This window comes from Sorex araneus, chromosome 9 (genome assembly GCF_027595985.1).
Source record: "Sorex araneus isolate mSorAra2 chromosome 9, mSorAra2.pri, whole genome shotgun sequence".
Classification (NCBI taxonomy): Eukaryota; Metazoa; Chordata; class Mammalia; order Eulipotyphla; family Soricidae; genus Sorex; species Sorex araneus.
Window position 1 is genome coordinate 18,728,865 of NC_073310.1, and position 16,129 is coordinate 18,744,993.

Genomic DNA, 16,129 nt, shown 5'->3' on the forward strand with positions numbered 1-16,129 from the left:
CCTGGTAAATTCTGTAGCTTGGGTATTTGTTTGAAATATTTCCACCTCCAAGAGAATGCCAAGAGGTAGGATTTGTAGTGACCAGCTCCCCTTCGGGACTCCTGCAGTTTCAGATTTCTGGTGGTGGATGTTAACAGTCAATGTGGAGGCTGTAGTTGCTGGGCCCGGGGGAAGGAGAATGAGGCTTGATGATGTGTAAGCAGGGGGCCTGAGTGATAGGACTGTAGGTAGGATGTTTTCCTTGCTTGCAGCCAGCCTAGGTTCAATCCCCGTCACCCCTTATGGTGCCCTGAGTCCATCAGAGCAGAATCAGGAGTAAACCCTGAGCACCACTAGATATGGCCCCCGAAACAAAGAACAACAAAAACATGTATTCATGCTTTCAAAACTCTCCATCCAAACACAACTACTTTGTCTTTCCATTTCTTTAGTTTTAACTGTACCTTGTCACCAGACCATTATATTCTGATGTTTTTGTCTCTACCATTTCCCCCAAATTTATTCCCCCGCCATACCAAACAATCCTTGTTAAAACCCGATTACGCAGGGTGAAGGAGAAAGCCTGAACTCACCACATAGGTGCTGATGAGGTAACCAAAGCTTCTTGGTTTATAGGAAGTTTCCTGTCCCCCACAAAAAGCAACGTGAAGTTGTTTGGATATTTTTTTTTAATAGAAGTCAAATGCAGAGCAATTTCCTGCACTTATATGCAGGTGTCAGAATGAGGTATATAAAACATGTATACAGAGAAATGCCTTTATAGAAAAGTAAAAATCAGTAATGTTTTCTTCTTCAGCATCTCTTAAGATCAGGGACTCCTGAGGCCTAGGTTCCCTCAGCAAACCACTCTACTGAACAGCCGCTGAAGAGAATGAGCCCATCACCCACCTCTCCCCGAGGGGCAAAGGAAGGAAGCCCTGCGCATGGGGAGCACGGCCAAGGCTCCCGGGGCTCTCCGGGCTCCGCAGCTCTGCTCAGCCACGGCACAGTGTGGCACAATATGATGGAGCTCTATGACCTTATGTGTCACTTTCCCCGTCTGGGCCTGTGGGGGTCATTAGCTCCTAAGCCCCTTCCCCCCCAGTGATTCTGACTTTTAACAAGTCATAGGTTATGGCTTTCACCCCACTGCCCCACTGGAAGGCACTGACCTGGCCTGGCCTGGCAGCTACTGGGCACCTGCAAACTCCGGCCACTCTAGGAACCGGCCCCGGGGCTCTTCACTCTGCCTCCCAGTGTAGGTTCCAGATTAACGTCTAAGAAATAGCTCGTGAGCCCCTTGCTCCCCACAGTTCCTTTTCCATCGGTTCCTTCTTAACCCCTGCAAGATGCAGAAGCCGCCATCTACTCTGGAGACACCGCCTGGGGGCCCCTGAGCCTAAGGCAGTTGGATGCTCCTAAGTGGAACATTAAGTGCAATTCTTCTCTCCTTTCCTTTCAAAACAGGAAAAGGCCCTGGGCCTGGACCTGTGCCCAGCACAAAAGTTGTCAAGGCACATCACTGCCAACAAGCTGGCCGCACTCCCGGCAGCCCCCAGCCTAGCGCTCTCCGGCCCAGAGCTTTCACTTTTGTACAGACTTATTTCCGGTTCTCAGAGGTCAGCAGGGAGTTCCATCCCAAATATTTAAAACGCTAAGTATACAGTTTGAAATGCCCCTCTTGACCTGAACTAGGAATAACAGCATGCGCCACTCAAGTGTATGGAGTTAAACAGAAAGGCGGAGACCGAGACCATCTTGGGTCGTGAAGCAGAGGGGGGTCTGGACGAGCCCCCTGCCCAGCCCCAGCACAGGCTATGTCTGGAAGCCCTTGTCAGCAGCATTTGTGGGGCTGCTGCTGTTTCCATCCACAGGCAAAATACTCTAAGAAATGGAGAAGGTGCACCGGTAGGTGGAACGCTACCCTGTGTCACCCTCAGCCCACAGTGACACCTGTTTGTGTCCTAGAATTCATACCAAAAAAAAGGGGGAGAGGGGGGAGAAATGGGGAGGGTTGTCACCACTACACAAAGTACGTATCCTCCCAGCTGTAGGGTGTGGCAAGCTGGCCTGCGCTGGTGTCTACCTGGGCTCCTGCCCACTCTGGGGGTGCTCAGGCCCCAGGAGTGCCCGCCTGGCCCATCAGGGGAGCACTGCCCTCCTGAAGTTGGTCCACCGGAGTCTGGTTGGTGTGGACCACCACTGTCTTCTCGTCCACGATCTCACAGCTGGGGTTGGTGAAGGCAGACAGGGGCAAGGTGATTCGCTGCATCTCCCGCTCACATACTTTCTTCTCATGCTGCTCTTTCAGGTCCTTCCCCCTGGCAGAAGAAGAATTTTGAAAATATTCAGAGCAGGGAGATAGCTCAAAGTGCTGGAGTGCATGCTTTGTGTGCGGGAGTCCCGGGTTCCATCTCGGGAAGTCCCAGGGTCTTCCTCACATCACTGCGAGAAGCAGCCCCTGAGTACCATCAGGTGGATACTCCCCCACAACCCCCCTGGGGGGGAAACAAAAGGCATTCAGGCTGTGCCTCCTCCGTGGCTTTGTTAATTAGATACCATCCCTGAAACCCAGATGGGGCGGGGCTTATCATGGTCACAACACATCAACAGCTGATACATTTGTTTACCATTTGGCCTGACTGCCTTAATTTAACAAGTGGCCCCTGTATTTCTGGTCTCTGCATTCTCATCTGTAAAATGGGGTGATTGCAAATATGAACCTCTCACCACTACAGCAGGATGCAATGAAGATGGTAACTCATTGCATCCCTGGAAATCTACCTTTAAGGAAACAAAGCATCTCACCACAGTTGCATCTGAGGTGGATACAGCACCTTGCCTTCCCAGATTATTGCAGCACTCCACAGGGGTGGGAAATATTGCCCACTTTGGAAACATGATAGCATAGAGCAAAGCCCTGTGTGTGTGTGTGTGTGTGTGTGTGTGTGTGTGTGTGTGTGTGTGTGTGTGTGTGTGTGTGTGTGTTGAATCCAATGCCTCACACATCCAAGATAAGTGCTCTACCACTGAACTACATACCTGCCTCCAGGAAAAAGACTCTTAAAACAAGATACCATTTTTTTTTTCTCTCCAAGAGACCCAGAGGACTATATAACAGTACTAACATAAGTTTGTCCAAGCTATCCTATTAGGAGACAACTGTCTTTATGCAGAAGTCCCAAAAGGTATAATGCCTTCTTAGAAACCACTTATTCCCCAGCTCATGAAGAAGCAAAAGGACTCTGGCCTTTCCGGAGATTCTAATGTGGAGCACTCAACTCCATGTTTAGGACTATATGCGCCATTATCTCACTTCATTCTCAGTTCAATCTTAATAATTAGGTGTTTTCATTTTGGGGGGGGGAAGACACAGGGGTGGGGACAGGCCACACAGAAGGTACCCACTCCAGTTTTGTGCTCAGGAATCACTCCTGGTTGTGTCAGGAGACATATGCAGTGGTGGGAATCAAACAGGTTAGCCGTGTGCAAGGCAAGCACTTTAACCCCTGTTCTATTTCTCTAGGTTCTTCATTGATTTCATAATTAGGAAATGACCCAGAAAAGTTAAAAACTTGCCAAGGACATGTCAATCTAAAATCAAAGGCTATTGGACACTGGCTAATAATAAAGGAAATTCTGACTTGATGAGGGTAACCCCAAAGAAATGATGGGTCAGCGGGTAGGGCATTTGCCTTGCACCCAGCCGACTCGGGTTCAATTCTCAGCATCCCATATGGTCTTCTGAGTACCGCCAAGGGTAATTCCTGAGTTTAGAGCCAGGAATAACCCCTGTAAGTCAATGGGTGTGACCCAAAAAGCAAAAAAAAAAAAAAAGAAAAAGAAAAAGAAATGATGGGTCAGTGACAAACCAATGTTTGGCTGCTCTTACAGGGTTTTCCCCAAAAGACTGGGCCACCTCTATTGCAGGTTAAAGGGTTTGGTAAGTGCCCAATACACTGCACATCAGAACTAGCAACCTCGATCAGTATTCTCTGAAGCCAATGACTAGATACGTGGGCTGAGCTGTCAGGACCCTTCCACAGCGCCAGGGATGAGGCAGAGCAGTAGACTGTATTTTTGCATACATAACATCTTGGGTTCGATCTCCAACTGAAAAGCCAATCTGCCAGGGAGAAGACTACCCCACAGAGGCCTTGAAATAGGCAGCTGGCAGGGGAGTGGGGGTTAGAGAGATAGTACTACAGCGGGTAGGACACTTGCCTTTTATGCTGCCAACCCAGGTTCAACCCTGGCACTGTATATGGTCCCCAAGCCTGCCAGGGATGATCCCTAAGCACGGAGCCAGGAGTAAACCCTGAGCACAGCTGGGAGTGCCCTGCCTCCACACTCCACAGAAGGCAGATGGATGACTTCATGACACCAATGACACTGCTTCAGCTAGCCCCGGGGAGATAAGTGCTAGCTGAGATCATACGGATCACACATCCTTCATGACATGAGCAGTAACAAGCTCTCAGAGACCAGAAAAGAATACTAAGAAAACAGTAGACTCTGGAGGCGAGAAGCCTGTACAATGCCTCAAAACCAGTCTTTAGGGGCCAGAGAGATAGTACAGGGGTGAAAGTGCTTGCACTGGATGCAGACAACCCTGGTCCAGTTCCCAGCACCACATCTAATTCAAGCAGTTCCTCTATGTCCTGGTGCCAGTTTAGCTTTAGTTCCATGACACTTGGCAAAACATAAATTAGACTCCATCTGTGAATTGAGGATAATACTCCCTCAAAATAAAACAATGAGGGGCCAGAGAGATAGTGCAGCAGGTAGGGTGTTTGCCTTTTACGTGGCCAACCCAAGTTCAATCCCCAGCATCCCATATGGTTCCCTGTGTAATGCCAGGAGTAATTTCTGAGTGCTGAACCAGGAGTACCCCTTGGGTATCACTAGGTGTGACCCAAAAACAACAAAGCAGAGTAAATGTGGAAGCATTTTGAAAACTGTAAAACACGGGGTTATGGTATTTTGCTCTGAATACGGTTTGACCTGGACTGGAGCCATAGCACAGCAGGTAGGGCGTTTGCCTTGCATACGGCCAGCCTGGGTTCAATTCTTCTGCCCCTCTCGGACAGCCTGGCAAGCTACCAAGAGTATCTCACCCCCACAGCAGGGCCCCCAAGATACCTGTGGAGTATTTGATATGCAAAAATAGTAACAACAAGTCTCACATGGAGATGTTACTGGTGCCTGCTTGAGCAAATCAATGAGCAACGAGATGACAGTGACAGTTTGACTCACCAATTAACTTTATCTTAATTTGATTTTCCAATTAAACTCACCTGTAGGGATCAGGGAGAAAAAAAGGTCGTGGACTGAGCACTTGCTTTCTATGCAGGAAACCTTGGCATGACCCCTGGCACCACGTGGTCCTCTGAGCACCCCTGGGTGTGGCCCCAAAACAAACAAAACCCAGAAACTCTCCTACTGACCAGCCAAGTATTGTTTACATGACCTCAGCAACTTCCCTCCTCTCTGGGTTTTAATTTCATCATCTGTAAACAAGAAGCTGACAGTAATCCTGAGGCCCTAACATTCTCAAAGTTCCCTTTTATGAGATGTGCTCACTTTAATGAGAGAGGGGGCACATTTGTGAGCTCCTCTCCCTGAGTCACCCTCGCCACCCTCGCCAACCCTCTAGCATCTACACTGGACACCAGCTCCTGCAGCTGAATGACCTCAGATCACCCACCCAGAGAAGAAAGGGGAGGCACACGAGGAGATGTTGTTTGACCAAGTGTATCCCCACTCACAATCTGATTAACTTTACCCTTGGGCACTACTCATTTATTACAGCTGCTGCAACATGGAGGGGAAAATTGGCTTCCATAAGAAAAGTTTGGTTTTTTGTTTTTTTGCTTTTTGGGTCACACCCGGCGATGCACAGGGGTTACTCCTGGCTCTGCAGTCAGGAATCACTCCTGGCAGTGCTCAGGTGACCATATGGGATGCTGGGAATTGAACCCAGGTCAGCTGCATGCAAGGCAAACACCCTACCTGCTGTGCTATCACTCCAGCCCCAGAAAAGTTATTTTTTGGAGTGAGAATGTTCCCAAAGTGCTCAGGGGGCCTTTCGGCAGTAACCTGTGTGGGGCTGAGAGCTCAAGGGCCCCTAGGTCTGTACTAAGCAGTGCTGGTGGGATGGGGTGGCATATAATGGCAGGGAGCAAGTCAGGGTCTCATGCAAGGTATCTTTTTTTTGTTTGTTTGTTTGCTTTTTGGGTCACACCCAGCGATGCTCAGGGGTTACTCCTGGCTTTGCACTCAGGAATTACTCCTGGCGGTGCTTGGGGGACCATATGGGATGCCAGGGATCGAACCCGGGTCGGCCGCGTGCAAGGCAAACGCCCTACCCGCTGTGCTATCGCTCCGGCCCCCCCATGCAAGGTATCTTTGAGCTATCATCCCAGTTCCCCAAAACTAGACACTTCAGAGCTGTCTATGTAGAGAGAAATTTGGAAGGGCTGGTTTTAATTTTCTTAAGGAAGCCCCCAAATCAAAAGATGGCCAAAAGGCGATCTGCGAAAGAACTGGAGGAGCAAGCAAGTGACTGTGCCTAGGTCTGATTTTCAAAACTGTAAGGGCCTGGTACGAACTCAATACTCAGAGAACCTACTGTGAGGGAAATGCATGGATTTGGGGGGCTCTGAAGGAGGGTGATGATGGATTGTGTGCGCAGAGAGGCCCGTATCACCAGAGCAAGACAGCTGGGAAAGAATAGTTAGTTGAATGCAAAATCCTTTGTTCTTCATAACCTCGGCGGCTTAACTGCACATTAATTTGCATAAATCTGGCTGCTTGCTCCCGCACCTGAACACATAAAAGCAGAGTGGACCCTTTCTTTGTCCTGGCTGAGAGTTGCCAGGGTGATCTGAACTCTTGGTCCGCACCAATAAACCCCTTTCTCTTCCACCCGCCTTGGGCTGCAATCTCTATTTTTTTGGACTTTCCCTAACACTACAAAGGTTCCGGGGATGGCCTTCCCATTCATTCCCCAAAATGTGAAGAGCTACCTGTGCTCCTGCTGTGTGCCGTGCACTTTACTCATCACGTTCTTTACTTCTGACGCCAACTTTACAAGCTGACATCCTCACCTAGCAGAAGAAACTGAGGCATTCTGCTTTGATTACAAAGGCAGGCTTTCCACACCAACCTCTTTAGTTTGGTTTTGCTTTTGGGCTCTGCTCATGGCTAACTCGGCTCTATGCTCAGGTATCATTCCTCGTGGGACTCATGACCCTAAGGAGTTCTGGGGATTGATCCCAAGTCAACCATGTGCAAGGCAAACATTCTACCGGCAACTGAGCATCGCTGGGTGTGACCCAAAAAGCAAAAAAAAAAAAAAAAAAAAAAAAAAAACCAAAACATTCTACCGGCGATACTATGGACCCGGCCCCCATGTTTTGTTTTGTTTTGTTTTGTTTTGGGGGGCATACTTGGTGGTGCTCAGAGCTCACTCCTGGCTCTGCACTCAGGAATCATTCTTGGCAGGACTCTGGGGACCTGTTTGAACGGGACGCCAGGGTTCAAACCCAGGTTGGCTGTGTGCAAGGAAAGTGCCCTCCCCGCTGTACTATTACTCTGGCCCCATCTCACGCATCTCCTTGACTAGGCATCTGGCTATTATCAGGCTGCATCAAACAAAAGTCTTTAAGGGGAAAAAAATCAATTTCTATTAATCGGGCAGAGCAGGGCTAAGAGCAGTCAAGTATAAAGAAAGCAGGTGCTGGGACTTGTCTGGATTACAGACTCATTCATTTAGAAGCCTCAAAACAGGCATGCCTTCTAATGAAGTGTTTGTGAGTCCTGGCAAGGCAGCAGCTGTCCCCAGCTGTGAAGAAGACCTGAGAGAGGCCCCCTGGACCTGCTGCGCCGACCACCTGGTCACCCAGCCCCTTCTCATTGCCTTTGGCGTGGGCCTATAGGCAGCCAAGCTGTTGTCCGGCAGCCAAGAAAGACAAAAGGCTTATTCACTGACTCAGCGCCTCTCTTGAGCGGGTGGAGTGGTGTTGACTTACGGGTTTTCCCTTACCTTTTATCAGAAAAGCAGCATTCCCTCCGGAGCCAGTGCACGCCCTGTTTGGAGCAAGCGAAGGGACAGGGAGCAGCCACTGGTCATGTGCAGACTGGCTATCTGAAACTCATGGCCACGACAGCCGGAGACAAAGGCCTGCGCCTTTATCCACAGAGGGGAAGCCCAGTGCCTGTCCAGCCGGGGGAGGCTCCATCCCATTAGCCCCCAGGTCTCTGGCAGAGTTCAAGGCTAAGGGTGGCAATTCTATCCCTTACTACTCCGGAGGGGTGTGGGGCCAGCCAGAGTGGGCAGGAGTGGATGGAGTGGTTCTGGGTCTCTGACACCCACTTCTGGGGTAACAGGAAGCATCGCACATTTTCAGCAGAAAACACTGGTCTCTCCGAATTATTTCTAAAGGGGCTGGAGCAATAGCACAGCGAGTAGGGCGTTTGCCTTGCATGCAGCTGACCCGGGTTCAATCCCAGGCATCCCATATGGTCCCTCAAGCACTGCCAGAAGTAATGCTTGAGTGCAAAGCCAGGAGTAACCCCTGTGCATTGCTGGGTGTGACCCAAAAAGAAAAACAACAACAACAAAACCCAAATTATTTCTAAAACTTGCATGGCTGTGAACCACTATTTTCTTCGTCAGAGGCAAAGCTGTAGTAGAGGAGAGGAAAAGTGGCCCAGGGCTGAATTTCTGAACACCAACTGAATGTCTGCTCCTTTCACCTCACTACAAACCCAGTGGGCTCTCAGGAGCAGTGCTTCTGAGATGGGTAGGGAGAGGCAGAGGGGTTAAGTCTTATGTTCAAGGAAACAGAGCTAGGATTTAAACCCCAGCCTGTCTCTAAGCAGCAGCCGTCAGTACGGACAAGGAGACACTAGAGCGGGGAGGACCATCGTGTCTCACCCTACCTCACACCGTCTCACAGATGGGGAAGTTCTGAGGAAAATAACTTGCCTGGTGTCACCCCCTGACTTGGACGTTTCAGAAGTAGATCCTGACTTCTCTTGACTACTAAAACCAACGATTTTTGTTAAAACTTCTATTTTCCTATTGTTCTTTGCAATGGAAAACTATTCCATAAAATGAAACGAACTCACTGGACTCTGGGGAGCTACTAATACTCCCTAGACATATCTTACTAGCTTTGCAGCCTGGACATGGCACCTGACTCCACTAGGTTTCAGCACCCTACTTCATTTAAAATGGTATGAAAGTGGGGCTGGAGAGATAGTTATAGCCAGTAGGGCACTTGCCTCGAATGCTGCTGACCCGGTTTGATCCCCAGCACTATAAAAAGTTCCCCAAGTCCTGCCAGGAACGATCCCAGTGCACCACAAGGTGTGATCCCCAAAACAAAGATAAATAAATAAAAAGTGCTCCTCTAGGCGGGTGTCAGAGATGCACAGCCCTAAGTTTGATCCCCAGTCACTGCACAGCTCCCTGAGTATCAGGCAGTGCTGCAGATGCACCCTGAGCATTCTTTGGGAGCCTCCCAACTTCCCCCTCCCCCTGACCCCCTCCCACATATGCAAAAAAAAAAAAAATAATAATAATAAAGTTCCTTCTAAGGTTTGGGTAAGATTATTAGGGTAGAAAATGCAGTAGGGTCCGAATAAGAGAGCATAGAATACATGTTGAGCAGCAACTGTAAGTTATTTAATGTAATTAATTCTATTAATTAATATTCTACTGTTTACATGTAACACAGAGACAGCCCCACTTAGTAAACAAACTGAAGTGCAGAAGAGTGGCAAAACGTTTTTTTAACTGTCTTTCATAAAACACTGTTCTGACTCAAGAGAAGGGAGCTAAGAGCTTGCCTCTAGCCCACATGTGGTTTCCTGTTGTACAGTTTGTTCTCAGAGTCCTTCGCCAGAGGAAAGGGCTGGTCCCGTGGTTTAGTGATGCCGATGGGGAGTTAGTATCTTGACTTACGTTGATAGAAAAGCAAACTCTAGGCCGCCCTGCAGCCCTACAACAATCTAGAGAAGCAGATGTAGAGGCAAAGACCTGATTTCCTTATTGGGCTTCTGCATTCAGCTCAGAATTTCAAAGACCCAGAGGCAGGGGGTGGAGAAATAGTACAGTGGGTACCACAGAGTAATCACTTTGCATGTAGCCATCCTGGGTTAGATATCCAGCACCCCAAGAACCCCACCAGGAGTGATCCCTGAGCACTGTCAAGCATGGCCAAACAAACAGTAACAAAACAGCAAAAATCTGAAGGCCTATAAATTGTCTCAAGATTGAAGGAGAGCCAAATGCTATCCAATGATTAAGGAAAGGGGGAATATTTCAAGGGTTAAAATCAGTCAGCATCACTGAGATCTTACTTTGAATTATAGATGGGCTATCACATCACTTCCTCGTACTCTGTTTTTACCACCCCCCGGTAATGTAATAGTGATCTAACAGGATTATGGGCTGAAACCCTAGAAAATAAGCCACCATGTCATTCCCTTCACAGGAAACTTCATATATACTCAGGGCTGGAAGTAAATCTCCTGATTTTGCTCAAAAACAGCAAATAAATTTCTCCGAGTCAGCCACTGCTGTAAAAATAAATGCGACTTCGGCTGGACATCTCTTCTCTTTATTTGGAAAAACTTCCACATGGTATCTCAGGAAGTCACTCAAATAAACATTTTTCCTGGCCTGAAGCCATTGGTGATGTCCCTGAGTTTCCCAGGTAGCCTCTGCGGCCTTCTTTCGCTTGGTGAGAAGTGGCCACCTCACTGTCCACCAACTCACTCTCCCCACTTCTCCAGTCCTAGAGAAGCTATGTACAGCTCAGGAAATTCAAGTCCTAATGCAGAAACAGTGACCTGGGGTTTTCCTATGGGCAGACTTTCATAACTCTCAGAAAATATTCAGCCATTCAGGTTACCCAGTCTGATTTCTCCAATCCAGGGAAAGCTGGATTAGATTGAGGAAATCTGGTGTCATAAGAAATCGGTCTGGGGCCAGAGTTCAATCCCATATGGTCCGTTTGGCACGGCCAGGAGTAACCCCTGAGAATTGCAGGGTGTGGCCACAAAACAAAACAAAACAAAAGAACTGGGTCTGAGGGGCCAGAGAGATCATACAAGATTTAAGGTATTTTGCTTGCATGCAGTGGACTCCTGGACTCCGCTTCAATCCCTTCACCACATTATGTTCCCCCAAGCACCACCAGGAATGATCCCTGATCCCAGAACCAAGAAGTAGCCCCTGAGATCCTCTGGGTGTAACCCCAAAACAAAAACAAAAGTGAACAAGGTTTGACTCCAGGTTCTGCCACTCTCAGGTAATATAACTTTTTTCTTTTTGGAGGATGTATTAGGGCCACATCTGGCTGTATGCCAGGCCTACTCCTGGATCTATGCTCAGGCATCATTCCTGGTGGTGTGTGGGGACCATATGCAGTGCCAGGGATCAAATCAAGGTCAACCACATGCAAGGCAAACACCCTACCCTCTGTACTATCTTTTCAATCTGGGTACTATAACTTTGAACCAGTCACTTCTCTCACAAAGGCCTCTTGTCTGTAAAACTGGAAACAAACCCTACCTCCTAAGTCTTCTGGGTGAAAATTAAAGGCACCAAAAGGAAAGATTTGTCCACACAGTGAACACTAGAACCAAGTTTCTGCATCATGTAGTCTTTCAATACCCCCGTTCCATTTTTAGGGTAGAAAAGTCACAAAGGAGTCAGATTTTGACTTTGTGCCCCTTCCTCTCCTCATGAGAGTCCAAAAGAGAAACTACTGACCTCTTGTAGGTGTAGCCCAAGACAATGCCAACTCCGATGGCTATGATGATCACTATCATGGTAATGCCCAGCACGTTGCCTGCCAAGGACAGAAGATAAGTTCCATTAGCCTCACCTCAGTAGATCGGCAAATGAGATCTCTTTGTTGTTGTTGTTTTGCTTTTGGGTCACACCCAGTGATGCCCAGGGCTGGAGCGATAGCACAGCAGGTAGAGAGTTTGCCTTGCATGCAGCCGACCGGGGTTCAATTCCTCCGTCCCTCTCGGAGAGCCCAGTAAGCTACCGAGAGTATCACGCCCACACAGTAGAGCCTGGCAAGCTACCCGTGGTATATTTAATATGCCAAAAACTGTAACAACAAGCCTCACAATGTAGACGTTACTGGTGCCCGCTTGAGCAAATCTATAAGCAAAGGGATGACAGTGATACAGTGATACTCAGTGATGCTCAGGGGTTCCTCCTGAATCTGCACTCAGGAATTACTCCTGACAGTGTTTGGGGGACCATATGGGATTCCGGGAATCAAAATAAGCGTTGGCCGCATGCAAAGCAAAAACACCCTACCACTCAACTCCAATAAAGGACATCTCTTGAAATCGCAAAGAGAGAGGTGGGGCAGTCATACCTAGGGTTCCCAGGTCTTTCTTCTCCTTGGGATTCACCCGCACGTGCTGGCTAATCCCAATAACTGGCTGCACAGCTGCTGCTTCACTCCGGGCGGGCAGGGCGTTGGCAGGTGCAAACACCTGCAGCTCGTCTTCCCCTGGTACTTCAGATGTCACCTCAGAGTCTGTTCTGGAGGCTGGCAGGGACTGAGAAGAGGTCTCTGGAGGAAAGCAGGAAGGAAACAAGGTCTCATTAGAAACTAGCCTGGAGCTTTCTGCCCAGTGGGACCCACTGCTGCAAACAAGTGACCTCTGGCTTGTATGGGCTGTTCTAAGGGGCCTTGGAGACAGCCCTTTACAGTGGACATTCCTTTCTGCTTTCATGCTAGCCCCAATCTCAGTCTCCAAACAGGTATATGGGGTGCTTTGGAAAGCCCCAGGGCACGGTGGCCAGAGTCCCCGGTGGCTAAATCATCATGTCCATCAAAACGCAGACTGAGGTTCTGCACCTGCCAAGTTCAGGTTTCCTGGCTGCCAGAAGATCTGCATCTCCAAGAAGTGGGACTTAACCATGCTTAATGCACAAGAGTTTGAAGACAGGGCTGAGATGTGGCTCATCCCAAATGCCTCTGGGGTCAAACACATCCTGATTTATGGGGCTCTGGACAAAGGGCACTTTATTTGGCCACATTGGGCAGTGCTCAGCAATCACTGCTGGCAGGTCTCAGGGGACCATACAGGGTGCTGGGAAACAAATCTGGTCAGCTGCTTGCAAGACTAGTAGCCCTGCCCACTGTACTAGCTTTGTCTCCCACAAATGGCACTCATGAGAACCTCAGAGCTGGGGCCCCATCCTGAGTGTGTTTCCTATCCCAGCACCTTCATCGCACCATCTTACCCTACTACATTAAATCCTGATTCTCTTGGGGTATTTGTTTTTGTTTTGGGGCCACACCCAGCAGTGCTCAGGACTTACTCCTGGCTCTGCACTCCAGGATGACTCTTGTGAGGCTCGGGGGACCTGATGTGGTGCAGGATGGAACCTGGGTCGGGCTTGTGCAGGGCAAACCCCTAACCCACTTTTGTTTTGTTTTGTTTTGGGGCCACACCCAGCGGTGCTCAGGGATCACTCCTGGTGGGCTCTGGGAAATCAAACCCAGCTAGGCTGCACTCAAGGTGCCTTCCCCACAGCCTTCCCTGACTCCAGTAACTCCCGATTTTTTTTTTTCTTTTTGGGTCACACCCGGCAATGCACAGGGGTTACTCCTGGCTCTGCACTCAGAATTACTCCTGGCCATGCTCAGGGGACCATCTGGGATTCTGGCAATCGAACCCGGGTCGGCCGCGTGCAAGGCAAACGCCCTACCCGCTGTGCTATTGCTCCAGCAAAACAAACTGGCCTAGGGCTGAAGATATAGGACCACGGGTAAGCACTGCCCTTACACGCAGCTAACCCGGGCTTGATCCGGGCCTCCACGTATGGTCTCTGGGCAATGCCAAGTGTGATCCCTGAGAGCCAGGAGTAAACAAACCTAAGTACAACTGGGTGTGGCCCAACGGCAAAAGAAAGGGAAGAAAGCTGGTCTAGATGTATTTCACAAATGAACCTGATTGGGCGTTGGGGAAAAGGGATTACTGCTGGCCGGATTCCCCCCACATTGAAATCGAACCCTCCCCGGGTTGGGGGTGGAGGTGGGGCAGCACCACAACTGCGACAAGCAAATGTGAATAGAAGGCCTAAGGGCCTAGCACGCCACAGACGCCCAGATGAGGGGTCAGTAAACTGACTCTCTTTAAAGGTCTCGGTCTGGGACTTCGGTCCCAAGCGGGTCCCACCGGGACCCAGAGCCGGCCGAGAGCTCCGCGGAGAAACACCCGGTCTCGCCGCCCACGCTTGTTTACAAGCCGCTCGCGGAGGATGAGCTCACTCCGAGTGGCGGCGACGGCCAATGGGCGTTGAGTTCCTCGGCCTGGAGACAGTTTTGACCAATCGGACGGCGCGGGGGGCGGAACGGGGCCGGCCTCTGTCGCGCGGCCGCACGTGCGCGGCGCCGGTACCCGACCGGGGCGGCTGGTCGCGGCCGGAAGGTCGCCAGTGGGTACCTGGGCATTGCAGGTCCTCGCAAGGCCGCTTTTCGGGAGCCCCGGCCTCACCGCTGACGTAGCACCAGGGCCCGCGCGGGTCCTGGTCTGGGTTCCGGCAGTAACTGTGGTTGCCGGCACCTGGCAAGGAGGAAGAAAGCGTTATGGGCCGAGGTCCGCGCCAGGACCCAGGGGGGTCCCGGTCACCCGCTGCCCAGAGGCGGATTCTCACCCGACGTAGGGGCCGACGCCAGGCTGCTCAGTGCGTCAAGCCAGTTGAGGCAGCGAAGGCCAGACGCCGCTGAGGACTGGTCTGCCCGGTACAGGTGGCCGTTGTCCTGGAAGCAGCCTGTGGAGAAAAAGGAGCATCCCCCGTCCCAAATCTGAGTGTGGGGCAGCGGAGCCCGAACCCACCCTGGAAGTGTCTCTGCCGAGTCGGGGGACCCTCTGTCTCCGTCCTGGGGGAGAAGGAACCCCCCCCACCCCCCACCTGCTTCGAAGGGCTGCTCTCTGACCCAACAGAGAAGCGAGAAAGCGCCTGTGAAACTCCTAGCCGACGCGAGACAGCACAAGAACGGAGTGCAGGGCGGGGCGGATGGGGGGCGTCGGGAGTTTGGGGGACGGTGGACTGCCCGCCTTGGAATGAAGCCCCGGGTCATGGAGCCGGTGTTACATAAAACTCCGGTATTCCCGGCTCCGCGGATCTGGCCTCACAGCCACAGACAACACCCTCCCTCCCCGGACAAGGCTCCTGAAGCGCCTCACACCAACCGAGGGATCCTGCCTCAGCCCAGCCTGCACGCTCCCAGCTCCCCTGGCCCTCAGCAGGAAGCTGGGGAGGGGAGCGCCTGTGCTTGGGGCCGCTCCGTGCAGGCAAAGCCCCTTTAAAAAGCCAAACGGGCCAGAGAGAGAAAGGGAGACGAACCCTCCTCCCAAGTTTTTATCCACTCGGTGAGCCACAGGCGAGGAAAAGATAAGAGAGAGTGGCTGCTTGCCTTTGTTCTTAATGGCAAAGATGGAGCTGCCAGCCCCCCTGGCAGGGAAAGGAAAAGAAAAAAAAAATCAAATCTTTCCTGGGACAACAGAAACCGAGCAAAGCTTCATTTCCTGTCGTCATCCCGTCTAAGCAGAACCAACGCTTGGGAAATGGGGAGTTTGAGCCTTCTGCTTCCTTAAGTTGCTGCAGAAAGGAAAGATTGTGATCTCACCTCCAGATCCATAGGCTTCAGCTAGGAGCATGTTGCTGACAAGGAATGTTTGCGCCCAGGACCACAGCATCCTCACCTCCTTAGTCTTGCAGGTGATGGACAAACCCGTGTTCCGCTGGGGTCCTCTTGGCGCCAGCGCCGCCTCCCAGTCCCTTTCTGGAAATCAGACCTGCCCTTGTTATGATCTGGTAAACAGCCTCTCTAGAACTGGGAGCTTCCCTGCTAGCTTGCTGCAGCTAAGTGTTGTGTTGGTGTTTTTTTTTTTTTTTCTTTCTCCCTTCGGCTGAAAGGCGCCCCCTGGGTCCTAAGCCTCCTATGCCATGCACGAACACTAACCCAGAGCCAGGAGAGGAATTCAGCCAAGTGAAGAGAAGTTCAGGTTGTGCTTAGCAGCGGATCAATGTGAGACCAGCACTGGCTGCTTTCCCGGGACTTTTCATCTCTTATGTTGACGTTTCTGTGAGTAT

At 50.6% G+C, this 16,129-nt stretch overlaps 1 protein-coding gene across 2 annotated transcripts; it reads right to left on the minus strand.

The window, feature by feature from the left end:
- Positions 1 to 547: 547 nt before the first annotated feature.
- On the minus strand, positions 548 to 15,811 carry PIK3IP1 (phosphoinositide-3-kinase interacting protein 1). 2 transcript variants are annotated; one of them, XM_004615570.2, is made up of 6 exons: positions 15,663 to 15,811; positions 14,687 to 14,803; positions 14,476 to 14,595; positions 12,393 to 12,593; positions 11,768 to 11,846; positions 568 to 2,300 (listed from the first exon to the last, which is right to left on the minus strand). In XM_004615570.2, exons 1-6 carry the CDS (start codon positions 15,730 to 15,732, stop codon positions 2,093 to 2,095), a joined length of 795 nt encoding a protein of 264 aa, XP_004615627.1. In that variant the 5' UTR covers positions 15,733 to 15,811; the 3' UTR covers positions 568 to 2,092. The 2 variants fall into 2 exon arrangements, with proteins under 2 accessions (XP_055003544.1, XP_004615627.1); XM_055147569.1 differs by lacking the exon at positions 15,663 to 15,811 and having other exon boundaries at positions 548 to 2,300; positions 14,687 to 15,113.
- Positions 15,812 to 16,129: the final 318 nt, after the last annotated feature.

What these genes read in the sequence shown, in the direction of transcription:
- PIK3IP1 (XM_055147569.1), bottom strand. Translation starts at nt 15,113, where the DNA reads ATGACCCGGGGCTTCATTCCAAGGCGGGCAGTCCACCGTCCCCCAAAC. An exon ending in GAAAGACCTGGGAACCCTAG is followed by an intron (nt 11,847 to 12,392) that starts GTATGACTGCCC and finishes TGTCCTTGGCAG; the next exon opens with GCAACGTGCTGGGCATTACC. An exon ending in TTGGGCTACACCTACAAGAG is followed by an intron (nt 2,301 to 11,767) that starts GTCAGTAGTTTC and finishes TTCTTCTGCCAG; the next exon opens with GGGGAAGGACCTGAAAGAGC.